The sequence below is a fragment of the Colossoma macropomum genome, unplaced genomic scaffold (assembly GCF_904425465.1).
Source record: "Colossoma macropomum unplaced genomic scaffold, Colossoma_macropomum, whole genome shotgun sequence".
NCBI classification, from domain to species: Eukaryota; Metazoa; Chordata; class Actinopteri; order Characiformes; family Serrasalmidae; genus Colossoma; species Colossoma macropomum.
Window position 1 is genome coordinate 8,163,076 of NW_023494794.1, and position 15,071 is coordinate 8,178,146.

General features: G+C 41.6%; 2 protein-coding genes and 1 long non-coding RNA gene across 3 annotated transcripts in view; all 3 read left to right on the plus strand.

The window, feature by feature from the left end:
* LOC118814441 (complement C1q-like protein 2) overlaps positions 1 to 15,071 on the plus strand; it is a 40,801-nt gene that overhangs the window by 11,224 nt on the left and 14,506 nt on the right. The gene's annotated exons all lie outside the window — the stretch shown is intronic.
* On the plus strand, positions 1,568 to 3,096 carry LOC118814443. The gene is made up of 3 exons (XR_005007722.1): positions 1,568 to 1,630; positions 2,359 to 2,484; positions 2,651 to 3,096. It is a non-coding gene; the product is annotated as an uncharacterized LOC118814443 (long non-coding RNA).
* Positions 10,085 to 14,383, plus strand: LOC118814442 (complement C1q-like protein 4). The gene is made up of 4 exons (XM_036580054.1): positions 10,085 to 10,358; positions 11,491 to 11,574; positions 13,748 to 13,876; positions 14,001 to 14,383. Exons 1-4 carry the CDS (start codon positions 10,145 to 10,147, stop codon positions 14,282 to 14,284), a joined length of 711 nt encoding a protein of 236 aa, XP_036435947.1. The 5' UTR covers positions 10,085 to 10,144; the 3' UTR covers positions 14,285 to 14,383.

Here is a 15,071-nt window from a genome sequence, read left to right on the forward strand (position 1 = left end):
GTGCTGTGGACAGAAGAGTCCACTCTTCAGCTTGTTTTCAGGAAAAATGCAGTTCTTTATGCCAAAAACAGAAGGGATCAGCCAGACTTCTATCATCGAAAGATGTATACTAGACTGTAAATATATTATGAACACAATGCTCAGCTTCTTAGGCCCCCCTATCGGCAAGGACCCTGAACCCCCCAGCTGCACTGTAGGATTAGGTTTCACTTCAGACCAAGAATGGATTTAGTGGGACTTTATTTATTTATTGTTTTTAAAGTGGCCAATCAGAACTCACTGGAGTCAGCACCCTGTGGCCCCACCCCTGACTCCGCCCCACATCACTTACCTGCACATCTCCTCTGTTAGTATATATATCAGTGCTGTTTCAGTGATCGCAGTGCATAACCAGTCAGACACTGAGAGAGAAGAAGGTGAGTAACCGTGCTGATGGAGAGAACCGCTGTTGTTGTTGTTGCTCTGATGATGCTGTTGCAGAACAGCCTGCAGGACACACAGGGTCCTGTGACATCGCTGAACTCCTCTGCTGAACTGAAGCAGATCAGGGATCTTCTCTTTCAGCAAGGACTCAACTTGACTGAGCTCCTGAAGAAAGACACAGGTGATTCAAATACCTCAATCTATCTCTTTCAATACAAATCACTGACTCTGGATTGGATTGGAATGATTTTAATGTTTTTTTTTCTTTGTTCTTGTTCATTTTTGTTTGTAATAAATCTGACAGTCTCCTTGAACTATAAAGTATATAAAGGGTAAATAAAATAAAAGTACAAAAATTCTAAGGTGAAATTTTAATCATTTACATTTTGGCTATTTTAATCAAATATGAAAACTGTAAAAACGTGATGTGGGACACTTGAAGTTGCTGAGATCTTATGAGAACCCATCAATAAAAGTGTCACTCTAACCTAACACTGAAAATCATCTATTTGAAGTAATGATTACTTTCTGAGGACGACATGCAGCCAGATATTGAGGATCTTAAAAGACTGCTTTTTTTCACTCAAGCACAAGCAGTTGCGCTCTCAGCCATGAAGAGGGAACTGGAACAACTGAACAACGCGAGTGCAGGTAAATGTGAATTCATGCTTACTCAGTTAATATCACTTGTGTTGAAACACAAAGACGTTATGAAGAGCTATTTTGAAAGTAGTGTGGACCTGAATCTCCTACACTCTTAAAAATGCTGGTTCTTTCAGGCTTCTTTAGTAAAGAAAATGGTTCTATATAGAACCATGAACACTCAAAGAACTGTTTGCATCATTAAAAGGTTCGATGTCAAGCTTGTAGCAATAGAAGAACCCTTTTTGGTGCTATATAGAACCATTTACAGCATATTCTCCATCAAACTAAAGAAGCCTATCACAGTGCAAGGGACCCTTTAATCATGCAAAGGCCTCTTGTTCATGGTTCATTTTCTTTACTAAAGAACCCTCAGAGAACCAGCGTAGGAACGACATCCTAATGCGTGGCCACAACTTAGTAAGGCATGATCTCATTCCCACACCTTACTAAGTCATGGCCATGCATTAGGATCTTGTTTCCACTTCTTAATAAGGCATGGCACAAGCAAGAGCACTCTCAGCCGTGAAGAGCGATCTGAAAACACTGAAGAACGAGAGTGCAGGTAAATGCAAATTCATGCTTACTCAGCTACTATCAGTTTTGTCAAAATCGAACAAGAGCTGTTCTGAAAGTAGTTTACACATAAAGTTCCGTATTGTATTTGGTTTTTGAGGTGTAAAGATGTAAACACAATCTCTGCAGCAAAGTCTTTCTTAAAGTAGTTCATGGTGGATTCTGAGGTGTGTTTGGGATCATTATCCTGTTGTACAACACAGAAGCCAGCCTCTCTTCTGCTTTAGTGTTTTTAATTGTATTTTCTTTCTTTTTGCTGCAGAGGGTATCTTAACTTCTTTTCACTTCAGAACTCAACAAAATATCGCTGTCGTACGAAAACCTTGTATCTCCATTTTTGACGTTTTTCAGTTTTTGCAATAATTTGCAAATACCTGTTGGCCTTTTCATTGTGTGTAAATTTCATGATGAATAGACTAAAAGAAATGACCCAAAATTTCCTTTGAAAAAAGTCTGTTTCCATTGACGTACATTAAAAGTAAAGTAGGTTTTTACTTTTGCCTGTAAAATTATCATTTTGGAGATATGAGGTTTTCTTTCAACATTAGTGAAATGTAATTTTGATAAGGGTGCCCAGACTTTTGCATATATATTTTCCCTTTTGTGAACACTCTGCTTGATCCATAGATGATTCCAGTTTGGGCAGCAATGAATTACACTGGTTCAGACACTTGGCTTTTTTTAGGGGTTTTAACTGTTTGTGCTCTTGTATTATAGAGAAGGTGGCCTTCTCAGCTGCTTTAGGCCTGCCTGCAGGACTGAGAGGCCCAAAGAATGCTGAGACTACTCTGGTCTACAAAAATGTCCTAACAAACATTGGAAATGCCTGCAACTCATCTACAGGTACAGTTACAAAATGAACGCAAACAATATAAGGGAGTAATCAAACACACTGACTGATTCGTTTAGTGTGTTTAATAGGCGAGAAACATTCTGCACAATTTACAACCACTGAGATTGAGAGGCTCTGGAACATGCTGCCTTAACCTGTGTGTCTCTCTCGCTGCAGGGATCTTTACAGCTCCATTCAGAGGGGTCTACTATGTTCACTTCACAGCTGCCGTGTATAACAACAACAGCTAAAATCTAGGACTGAATCTGTACAAAACGGGCAGTATCTGCTGCATTTGGGTGAAAACAGCACTGACGGCTATGCTAAGCATGTCTTGAGTGGAGTCACTCTGGTTCTGGTGGCGGGAGATCAGGGGTACACCCGCCTGCCAGCAAACTACGCGGTCTGGGATGATTCGCTCTTCCGCACTAGTTTTAGTGGCTTCCTCCTCTTCCCCATGTGAAAGATGGAAAGGCCTAGTGATAAAATTACTAGGAGGCTTGTCTTACTGTCGCTTTTACTGCTTTGATTAACTACTTAATCAGTTATCAATATTCAGTGCTGATTAACCAGCTGTGAAATCATTTAACCTGCTTTATCATTTTGGGTAAAGGGACTTTCACTTATATGACAGAAACATTACCAAAGAATTGCTTCTATGAAATGTCTTCTGGGGCCAGATGCTAGAGGGCGCTCTTCAGCAGATTGTATTTTGGTTTGTAGTAAATCTCCAAGTGGGTCTCAACTGTAAAATAAAAACTGTAAAAAAACTGTACTCTCATTACTCACTGAAAGTTCCTTGGTTAGAGAGTAACAAAACAGAAGTACTCCTCTACTGTAGAACCACTTCTAATACAGGAACTTCATTATTTACTTGACTGAAGATGAATGTTTATTTCACTACTGTGCTGAAAAACCATCAATTGCAGACTTTTAATATGTTATGCTTATGTAAATAAATGTCAGTGCAATTGTACACTTTTCAAAATGTGAGTAAAATGACAGATATTGGGACTTTAGTATAAAGAAAGAAGTAAGAACCTTAATGTAAACACAGGGGACTTGCTTTATCAGACAATTGAACAAGTTCTTTCTTTTTTCTGTTGAAGAATTTGTGTTTCTTGCATGTCCAAAATGACACAGTCTAAATAAAACTACAGACAACATTAAATCGATAAGTCAAAATCTATTTTCCATTTCGTGTTGTTTTTGTAAGGAAGTATTTAAAAGGTGTTAAGTAAACAGATGAATGGGTCAATGACGTGGTGATGCCAAAGCTGTTCTCAGGCTCTCCAAGCTTACACTCATCATCATCATTAGGAAAAATCAGTGTATAAAGTACCTGGATAATGTGACAGTGCTAAATCAAAGCGACACCACCTTTGCATGTAAAGTCACACTTCCTTCTTTTAATTTCTCTTTACACCTGGTTGTCATTGGCTCTAGTGTAGGGACAATGACTGATATTTCAGGTCTGAACCATAGTGAGACGCTGGCTATGGAACACTATCTAGTTGTTTTCTGGAAGCAGAGCATGTGCACATGATGACCAACCAAGCGTTGAGGCTGGCTGAGAACCGTTGAAAGGTGCTGCTTCAAGGTCGTGGTACAGAGAAAAAGCAAAATGTTTGGGTCTCCTCAGGTGAGTTTTCTGGCCAGTATCTTAGGTTAAATGCATGCATTGGCTTAGGTTACAATCTCATGTTCTTTGCTTCACGTAGGGACAGTGGAGTTTGGCCCTGTGCCATTTCTAAGGTAGGAAATTAGAGAACAAGATGGGGAAATTTAGTGAGTAGGTGCTAAAGAGAATAGGGTCGTGATGCAGTGTGGAAACCAAACAGATTTTAATGCAACTGAAGGGACTAGCATTTCACCACTGTCAGAAGAAAACCTCGTATCTCCACTTTTTGTTGTTTTACAGTTTGGATAAATCTCCATTTACATTGTAAATTTCATGATGAATGGACGAACAGAAACGGCACAAAATGACTTGGAAAAAATTCTGGTTCTATTGCCTTACATTAAAAGTAAAGTAGGTTTTTCTCCTGTAAAGTTATCATTTTGGAGATACGAGGTTTTCTTCCGACAACAGTGATTTACATGATCCACTCAGCAATGCAAAGCACAGTCTGTACCTTTGTGTCAAAGCAAATAAGTTTCGCTGTTATGTTTGTCCATGCTTCTCTTAGTTTAATCACTGGGGTGATTTCAAACCTACCCTGTTTGGTGCAGAACAATCTGTTTTGACAGGTATGAACATTTCCAACTTTACTTGGATGTGCACCAAACAACTTATCCACAACCTGTCAAAATTCAGGGGAGGTCTGCTTCCAAGTGAACTTGTTTAGTTCACTGCTCGAGGGCATTTTTATGATGATCTGCATCAAACAAGGGAATTCTGTCTGCACAATTGACCTGTTTTAACATTTGACTATTTACAGAGACTCATTGTGTCTGGCATCTTTAAGATGGATCGTATGCTGTGCCAGGTTTGTGCACCCAGGTTTAGTTTGGAAAATGGAGGGATAATGGTTGAATACCTGGGTTAAACTGATTTGTTGCTGAGGGGCCAAATGGTTCAGTTTAGGATTGCATGAAGACTTCCATGAGGGCAGTTGCTCCATCACATCTCCACCATCCTCTTCCAGTTGCTGGACGAACAGAACAAGGTTTGGTTCTTTTTGCTCCTTCCATTCTCTCATGAGGTTCACATGGTATGTCTGTGATTTTTTTTCTTTTTCAGGATGAAGCACTTCATAGGTCACCGGCCCTTGCTTCTTCAGGACCTCAAAAGGCCCCTGCCACTTTGCCAGAAGCTTGTTGGTGGAGGTAGGAAGCAGTAAAAGGATCTTCTGACCAGGTTTAAATTCATGTCGATGAGCTTTCTGGTCATACCAGGATTTCTGGTTGCGCTGGGCTTTCTCCAGGTGAAGACGGGCCTGCTCTCTGTAAGACTCTAAGCGATCTCTCATCTGCAATACAAAGTTGACAATGCCTTTCTCCTTATCAACTTCAGTCTTTTCCTCCCACTGGTGGTGCAAGAGATCAAGGGGTCCCTGAACAGACCATCCATAAAGAAGCTCAAATGGGGAAAACCCAGTTGAAGCTTGCGGTACCTCCCGATAAGCAAAAAGTAGGAAGGGCAACCACTTGTCCCAATCCTTTCCAGTGTCTGACACAAACTTTCTCAACATGGATTTTAAGGTTTGATTGAACCTTTCAACAAGGCCATCAGTTTGTGGGTGATAGGGTGTGGTATGAAGGCCAGTGATTCCCAGATGCTGGTGAAATTGGGACATGAGATGAGAAGTGAAATTTGAGCCTTGGTCAGTAAGGATTTCATCAGGAAACCCCACTCTGGAAAAGAGTTGTACAAAGGCAGCAGTTATCTTAGGGGTGGTGATGGAGCGTAGAGGAAAGGCCTCTGGAAAGCGTGTGGCATAATCACAGACAACCAATATGTACCTAAACCCCGAGCTGCTCTTCTCAAGAGGGCCTACGATATCCATAGCCACACGTCTGAAGGGGGTGGAAATAATGGGCAAGGGCTGCAGAGGTGCTTTAGCAGAATGTCGAATCTGTCGGGTTTTCTGGCAATCAGGGCATGAACTACAGTATTTCTGGACATCAGAATACATAGAAGGCCAGAAGAAGCAACAGCTAACCCTGAGGTAGGTTTTATTTTGTCCTAGATGACCCGCCCATGGAATAGTGTGTGCAAGATGTAGGACTAAAGATCTACGGCTAGTGGGAACAACCAAACGGTTCTCAGGTGAATCTGCCAAATAAAGAATGTTGTTCTCAAGAACATATCGGTCTTTACAACTAAGTGACCCATTGCTATTCCCCTGCCCCGGCTGTTCATACAAGTGGACAAGGGAAGGATCTTCTCGCTGGAGAATGTCTATGTTTGTGGGGACCTGCCATTGACTAGTGGTGAGAAGTGTGGTTTGTGGTGGATGTATGGGTGATCCTAAAGCTTTCTCAAGGCGCCATTTCTGACATGACTTTTTTGGACCTTTCTTCCCCCCTTCAAACAGGCTGTCAGACACAGAAGGTAGTGGCTCGATACCAGCTTTGGTTTGGGAGCGTGTTAAGACAGGACATGATAAGTTAACAGTGGACTGGGCTTCTCCCAACAATTCAGTCAAGACTGGTAAGTCCCTGCCTATCGCCATGTCTTTGGGCAAGTCATTAACCACTCCCACCCACAAAAGAAACACACTGTCAGAAACCCCAAGAGTTACATCTGCTGTGGGATAGTATTTTACATCACCATGTACACACTGTATTGCTGTCAGTTCAGAATGGTTAACCATGCTAGGTGGCAAAAAATCCCCTTTATCAAAGTCACAGCACTTCCAGTATCTAACATGGCTTGTAAAGGTTGTCCATTAACCACTACCAAAATGTCAGTAGAGTTTCCCAAACTGCTGTTCTGTATTTCTCTGGCATCACCTGTCACTGCTTCCCCTCTGTCCTGTAAGAACACGTCCCCTTCCCTTGGCACATAACAGTAGCTAGACAGCTTGGGCTTCTTAAGAGGGCATGTAGACGCCTTGTGTCCTTGCTGCCGACAATAAAAGCAAATCAAGGTACCTTTTGCTTTTTGTCCGTCTCGCGTGTCCTTAGGTGGGCCTTGTTCCGGATAGGAGCTGATATTACCCTCAACAAGTCTTGGTTCCTTCGGTGGTGCTGGTGAGGACCACGGCGATCCTCATCGAGCATTCAGACACTGCTGTGCCAACTGTGCTACGATCAGTCCATTTGCAGGCTCATGCTCCTGGACCCAGGTGCGGACATCTGTTGGTAGCACCCGCAGGAACTGCTCCAGGATGATGAGCTCCCCGATCTCTTCCTTACTGTGTAATTCTGGTTTCACCCAGCATCGATAGAGGCCTTTCAGGCGATGATAGGTCTCTTTTGGTGTCTCTCCTGCCGGTATGAACCTCCCCCTGAATCACTGACGATAGGTCTCAGAGGATATGGTCTGGATAAGAGTTTGTCGGAAGCAAGAGCACATTCAGTGCAAGGGTGTTTATTTAGTGAAAGGTGTCGAGAAAATAACAAAATGTTAAGAAAAAAGAAAATTAAACAAATAAACAAAACAATTATTTACAGAATATATTAGAAACTTTGGGGAAGAAACAGTTCTCCTGCAAGTACATTGGCTCAACAATCAACCAACCATCATTCTCTACAGAAATGCACTGCTCCTTAAATAGTCATGCACTTATGCACAAACAATTATAACCAGCAATAATAACTGGTGAAATAAATACAAAATTCAAGAAAAGCTGGTTCACAATGGATCCTTCAATCATAAGCTAAAACACACAAAATGAACAAGATCAAATGAAGACATTTCAAACTTTATGAACCCCATGAACCCCCCCCTCCAAAATGGATCACTCCAACAGGGTTCTACAGAGCATGTCTAAATTTTGCCCAGGCATTATTTAAGGACAGCTCAGACCAAGCTTGGGCCTTTTCCCAGACCAGGAAGTACTGCAGTTCATGTAAGTCATGTATGTTCTACACCTGCTGCTAGTATCAAGATGTAAATTCCAGTAGCAAACTTTAACTGTAAAAGGTGATATTATGTACCAAGCTAGCAAAGACTGAGAGTGCAGTAGAAATAAACAGCAGCATTAGCTGATAAAATGGTGAGAGAGAAAGTGTATGAACTACTGTAAGACTAGAGCAGGGACAGAACGGGACTGAAATAAGGGGGAAATATGAAAGGAAATAGATTTAACTAGGGAAACTAGTTTGTTCGTTCTGTCACACATTGCTTTTGAAGCATGAGCTACTTTGCTAATAATTATGGACAAGGAGTAATATGATCATGAAGAAAAGTGTTTGATTTTGGCGTATGGAATGCAGAACATACTTTTAGCCAAGCATCAGAAATCTGATGGCTTAAATTCAAGTTGACAATTGCATAATAAAGAAATGGAGATCAAGAAATGGTTATTTTTATTGGTTTTATTGTGATGCATGTAGATGCCAAGAGCCTCTGTGTTACCATAATGGGAATGGGAATTTTTTGAAAAGGAAAAACCAAATATTGCATTGACATAAGTATTCAGACCCTTTACTCAGTACTTAGTTGAAGCACCTTTAGCAGCTATTACAGCCTCCTGTCTTCTTGGGTTTGATGCCACAAGGTTTACACACCTGGATTTGGGGATTTTCTGCCATTCTTCTCTGCAGATCCTCTCAAGCTCTGTCATGTTGGATAGGGACTGTCAGTGGACAGTCATTTTCAGGTCTCCCCAGAGATGTTTGACTGGGTTCAAATCAGGGTTTTTCTTGGGCCACTCAAGAATATTCACAGAGTTGTCCCTAACTGCCAATCCTGTGTTGTCTTGGCTGTGTGTTTAGGGTCATTTCTCTTGTTTGAAGGCCCTGAGCGCTCTGGATCAGGTTTTCATTATGAATATCTCTTTATTTTGCTGCATTCAGCTTTCCCTCGACCCTGACCAGTCTCCCTGTCCCAGTTGCTAAAAAGCAACACCACAGCATGATGCTGCCACCACCATGCTTCACTGTAGGGATAGTACTGGGCAGGTGATGAGCAGTACCTGGTTTCCTCCAGACATGATGCTTAGAATTGAAGCCAAAAAGTTCACTCTTGGTTTCATCAGACCAGAGAATCTTGTTTCTCACAGTCTCAGAGTTCTTTAGGTGTTTTTTTTTGCAAACTCCAGGCAGCTTCCATGTGTCTTTTCCTGAAGAGAGGCTTCTGTTTGGCCACTCTGCCATAAAGCCCAGACTGGTGGAGTGCTGCAGTGATGGTTGACCTTCTGGAAATTTCTCCCATCTGCATACAGGATCTTTGGAGCTCAGCCAGAGTGACCATCAGGTTTTTGCTCACCTCTCTTACCAAGGCTCTTTTCCCCTGATTACTTAGCTTGGTGGGGTGGCCATCTCTAGGAAGAGTCCTGGTTGTTCCAAACTTCTTCTGTTTAAGACTTATGGAGGCCACTGTGCCCTTGGGATCTTTCAGTGCAGCAGAATTCATTTTATAGCAGCACTGCTGTGCGTACCACACACTAACACACCACCACATCATCAGTGTTACTGCAGTGCTGAGAATGATCCACCACCCAAATAGTACCTGCTCTGTGAGGGTCCATGGGGGTCCTGACCACTGAAGAACAAGGTAAAAGGGGGCTAACAAAGTATGCAGAGAAACAGATGGACTACAGTCTGTAACTGTAGAACTACAAAGTGCACCTATATAGTAAGTGGAGCTGATAAAATGGACAATGAGCATAGAAACAAGGAGGTGGTCATAATGTATGCCTGATCGGTGTACATCAAGAATGTGTATATAAGGGATTGATCTGGGTTTTGAAAGTTAAAAGATAATAATAAAGATAATAATAAAGGCAAACATGAAAATAGATTATCTCCCAACCACACTTATGACCAATTTTATGTATTTATGTATTTAGTTCACTTTAGTTGTTGCAACATAAAACCAAACAAACCAAATGAAAAATGTACAATGTCACAAAAAATCTAACTTTGGTGCAGACTTTAGCAAACAAACCAGGTGCAAAAAAACAAAAGTCCATCAACACTGAACTTTGGTACGGCAAATAATAAGCACTGCACAGAGAGAGACACTCAGCCTGAAGGACCGTTTGATTTTCGACAAAAATGACTAGAGCTGTCGTTTCTCTGCTGCTCTTGTGGCTCTTGCAGGACAGTTTTGGGGACACTCAGCCACAGGAGACTGAAAGTTTGTCCAGCCTATTTATCCAACGAGACATCTCTGCCGAACTGAAGAGTCTGAAAGACCTGGTTAATCAGCAAGGAACCACATTAGAGGAGCTGAAGACGGAATTGGTGAAGATGCAGCAGGAGAATGCAGGTGTGAATGCTTTGAGAATAGTGTCTGTTTCAGCTCCATGTACTTTTTACTTCGTGTTCCTAGTACCCACCCGAGACGGTCTGAGTGGATCTTGAAAGTAAATAGCTAAAACAAATAAGAACAAGGATTTTGCACTAGTTATGTAGTTATGTTTTTGTGCAGTGTTTTGTGGTTTTATACGGAGCCCCGAAGGGGACAGAGGTAAAAAAAAAAAAAAATTAATTTGAGGGAACGTTTTGTAGTTCATACGCACGTTTTCTCTTAATCGTGGTCACGATTTCCCTCGTTTTCTTTTAATTATGCGCACGTTTTCTTTACTTTGTGGGTTCGTTTTTTTTTGTCATGACGCTGATCATTTCGTCCTGTAAGTGTGTGATGGTCTCTAACGCTGATGATTTCATCCTGTAATTGTGTGATGGTCTCTAACGCTTATCATTTCGTCCTGTAATTGTGTGATGGTCTCTAACACCACAGCTTGTTGCGGGAGCAGAAACAGCGCTAAGCGTCTCTGTCTCTGTTAAATATGATCATTTCAGTGCAGTTTAGTGAAGATTGTGGTTGTAGTTTATTGTCGTCCTTCATTTCACCACCAAACTGCAGCTGCACTGATGAATCTGAGGGCCGTTTGCTGTGAAGAGGAGCTGCAGTTTCATAACCCCCAATTCAAAATCAGACCTGATGAGCATCTCTGTCCATTATCTTATCTTATCAATCTAACTCATCAAAACCCGTCAGACCGTCTCAGGGAGCTGTTATTTACTTCTGCACCAGACAAAAAACACGACCTGTATCTACTACATTGATTTTGCACACAAATCAAAAACATAAACAATGTGTGTTCAGTTAAAAATAAATCATGACGACGTTTAAAAGATAGTGAGAGTACGAATTAGAAAATCGTGATCACGAATAAACAAAAACGTACCCACAAAGTAAAGAAAATGTGCGCACGTTTAAAAGAAAACGAGGGAGCGATTTAAGAAATTGTGACGATAAATAAAGGAAAATTATTATTAATTTTTTTTTTTGACCTCCGTCCCCTCCGGGGCTCCGTAGTTTGATGTGAAGCAGATGTTTAAAAAAAGTGCTTTTTTAATGACTAGTAGTTTGCACTGCTATTTCCCTGCTACAGCACAAGAAACCGAGCTCTCTACTTTGAAATCCAGACTTGCGGTCAGTGAGCAAGAGGTGGAGAACCTGAAGAAGAAGAATGCAGGTAAAACAGAAGCCACAGCATTTAGTAAACAAGATCAACAAAAGAACACGAGGTGGAATTAATGTGTCAAGACAGGTCTACAAGATCTCAAAGAAAACACCACCAACTTTTCAAAAGTTCCACATAATTAAGTGGTTGAGATGTAAACAGAGTCATTCAGACTGGTTTGGTGTGAAACGCTCTGTTTTAGAGAAACTTACCGAGTCAGAACTGTTCACAGTGGTGGTGATAGGAACCAGACGTCCACCTCTAAAAGCTCCCTCACAGAAAGTTATAAAAGAAAATGGTTTTGAATTCACTGTCTAAGGCCTGAGACACTGTTATATAATAGTTTAGTGGTAAAGTTTTGGCCTGGAATGTCTTGTTAATCATTTGTCTTAAACCATTCATGGTGGAGGGGGGTAGGCAGGGCATTGGAAGGCGAAGTAGTCCCCATATTTTTCAGATTTCCCAGTATTTCACCATCATCAACATTCCATATAAGACTTGTGTAGGTTCACTGGTGGTTTTGGATGGTAAATAAAATGTCTATGTTGGTGTTGTCATCGTGGCGACCCCTGGTTCCTATCACCACCACTGTAAAGACATATGAATCTGTATGTTCATGCAAATGAACCATTTCACATCAGACCACTCTGAATGGCTTTATATCACAACCACTGAATTATACAGAAATTAAAAAAAAAAAAATAGTGGAATTCCTCTTTAACTTGGGAACCATGGGTAGTATTTTAATAATGAGTTATGTTCAACTTAAATGTTTTATTTCTGTAGTGTATTTCTAAAATCAGACACAATTCAATATTCTAATTTTAAAGCAACACCATTTTGACTCATAACAGCTGAATGCAAGTAAGATGGATTTACCTTGAATGTATTCATAGCACTTTATTTAAGGAGTGGTCCTTTGTAGATGATTAATAAACTCTTAACAAAGTCTCAGTAACACATCAACATATCAGTGAAGTAGCAGTAGTGCAGCATCTGAATACACTGAAGCAAATATCTTGTACATGTTCTGTTGATAGATTACTTACATTAAGTAGATGTGTTGTAAATATGTTACTCCCATTACACAAAACCTAACCTTACCAACCTCAACCCAAAACCTAATCCAAACCTTCACCCTGGCCCTAATCCTAACCTTAACCTCAACCCAAAACCTAATCCTAACCCTCACCCTGGCCCTAATCCTAATCCTAACCTTAACCTCAACCCAAAACCTAATCCTAACCCTCACCCTGGCCCTGATCCTAACCCTGATCCTAATCCTAACCTTTACCTCAACCCAAAACCTAATCCTAACCCTCACCCCGGCCCTAATCCTAACCTTAACCTCAACCCAAAACCTAATCCTAACCCTCACCCCGGCCCTAATCCTAACCCTGATCCTAATCCTAACCTTTACCTCAACCCAAAACCTAATCCTAACCCTCACCCCGGCCCTAATCCTAACCTTAACCTCAACCCAAAACCTAATCCTAACCCTCACCCTGGCCCTAATCCTAACCTTAACCTTAACCCAAAACCTAATCCTAACCCTCACCCTGGCCCTGATCCTAACACTAACCTTTACCTCAACCCAAAACCTAATCCTAACTCGAACCTTAACCTCAACCCAAAACCTAATCCTAACCCTCACCCTGGCCCTGATCCTAACACTAACCTTTACCTCAACCCAAAACCTAATCCTAACCCTAACCTTAACCTCAACCCAAAACTTAATCCGCACACTAACCCTGACCCTAATCCTAACCTTAACCTTAATCAAACCCTAATCCAGTGAAGCTCCAGGGACAGGACAGTGTCAGTGTGTCTGTATCAGCTGGTTGAGGATGTTGATGGTCTGTATTAAACCTGTTAATGTTCAGTTCCTCTCAGATCAACATCTACAGATCTGAACGTGGAGCCTCCAAATAAACAGAAAACAGCCGAACTCAGCAGATTTAAACATTTTATTTACACAGTTCATTAAGTCTCTTAATAATCTACTGAATTATTCACGGCTGCCACATCACTGATATGCCGTTGATGTTACTGAGAGTCTGTTGGGTGTTTATTTCATCTACAAAAGACACTCAAAACAAAGCGTCAGATACATTTCTGTCTTTTATTTGTCTTCACTATTAACGGGCACCCAGTGGACAGTTACTCATTAACTCTGTGGTTTCAGAGAGACCAAAGGTGGCTTTTTCAGCTGCTCTGACTGATTCTGGAACAGTGGGACCCTTCGCTGTTCAGACTAAGCTGGTCTTCAGCAAAGTCTTCACAAATGTTGGCCAAGCTTACAACTCAGCCACAGGTACATATAGCAGTAATTAAAAATCAGCAGCATTTTCCCCATTAAAAACAACTTATTTCTCAGACTAATAAGTTTAATGGGCATTATTAATGAAGTTAATGAGATTTTTTGTTTTGTTTTGTAGGAGTTTTCACGGCTCCAGTGAAGGGAATCTACTATTTCAGGTTCACAGCTCTTGGCTATCTGAGCTCCAATGCGATGGCTGTTAATTTACATAAGAATCACCAAACACTCATACATACTGGTGCATATAACACCCACGGCTTCCATGAGTTCATAAACAACGGCATCGCTCTGGAGCTGGAGGTGGGAGATGTAGTTTACACCAGCCTTTCGGCAACCTACAAACTTTTTGACAATTCAAATAACTCAACCACTTTTACTGGCTTCCTCCTTTATCCTGTGTGAGAGCTACACCGGTCAGGCGTAACATTATGACCACCTCCTTGTTTCTACGCTCATTGTCCATTTTATCAGCTCCACTTACTATATAGGTGCACTTTGTAGTTCTACAGTTACAGACTGTAGTCCATCTGTTTCTCTGCATACTTTGTTAGCCCCCTTTTACCCTGTTCTTCAGTGGTCAGGACCCCCATGGACCCTCACAGAGCAGGTACTATTTGGGTGGTGGGTCATTCTCAGCACTGCAGTAACACTGACGTGGTGGTGTGTTAGTGTGTGTTGCACCGGTATGAGTGGATCAGACACAGCAGCGCCGCTGGAGTTTTTAAACACTGCGTCCACTCACTGTCCACTCTATTAGACACTCCTACCTTGTCAGTCCACCTTGTAGATGTAAAGTCAGAGACGATAGCTCATCTGCTGCTACACAGTTGTGTCGGTCATCCTCTAGTCCTTCATCAGTGGTCACAGGACGCTGCCCACAGGACGCTGTTGGCTGGATGCTTTTGGTTGGTGGGCTATTCTCAGTCCAGCAGTGACACTGAGGTGTTTAAAAACTCCAGCAGCACTGCTGTGTCTGATCCACTCAGACCAGCACAACACACACTAACACACCACCACCACGTCAGTGTTACTGCAGTGCTGAGAATGACCCACCACCCAAATAGTACCTGCTCTGTGAGGGTCCATGGGGGTCCTGACCACTGAAGAACAGGGTAAAAGGGGGCTAACAAAGTATGCAGAGAAACAGATGGACTACAGTCTGTAACTGTAGAACTACAAAGTGCACCTA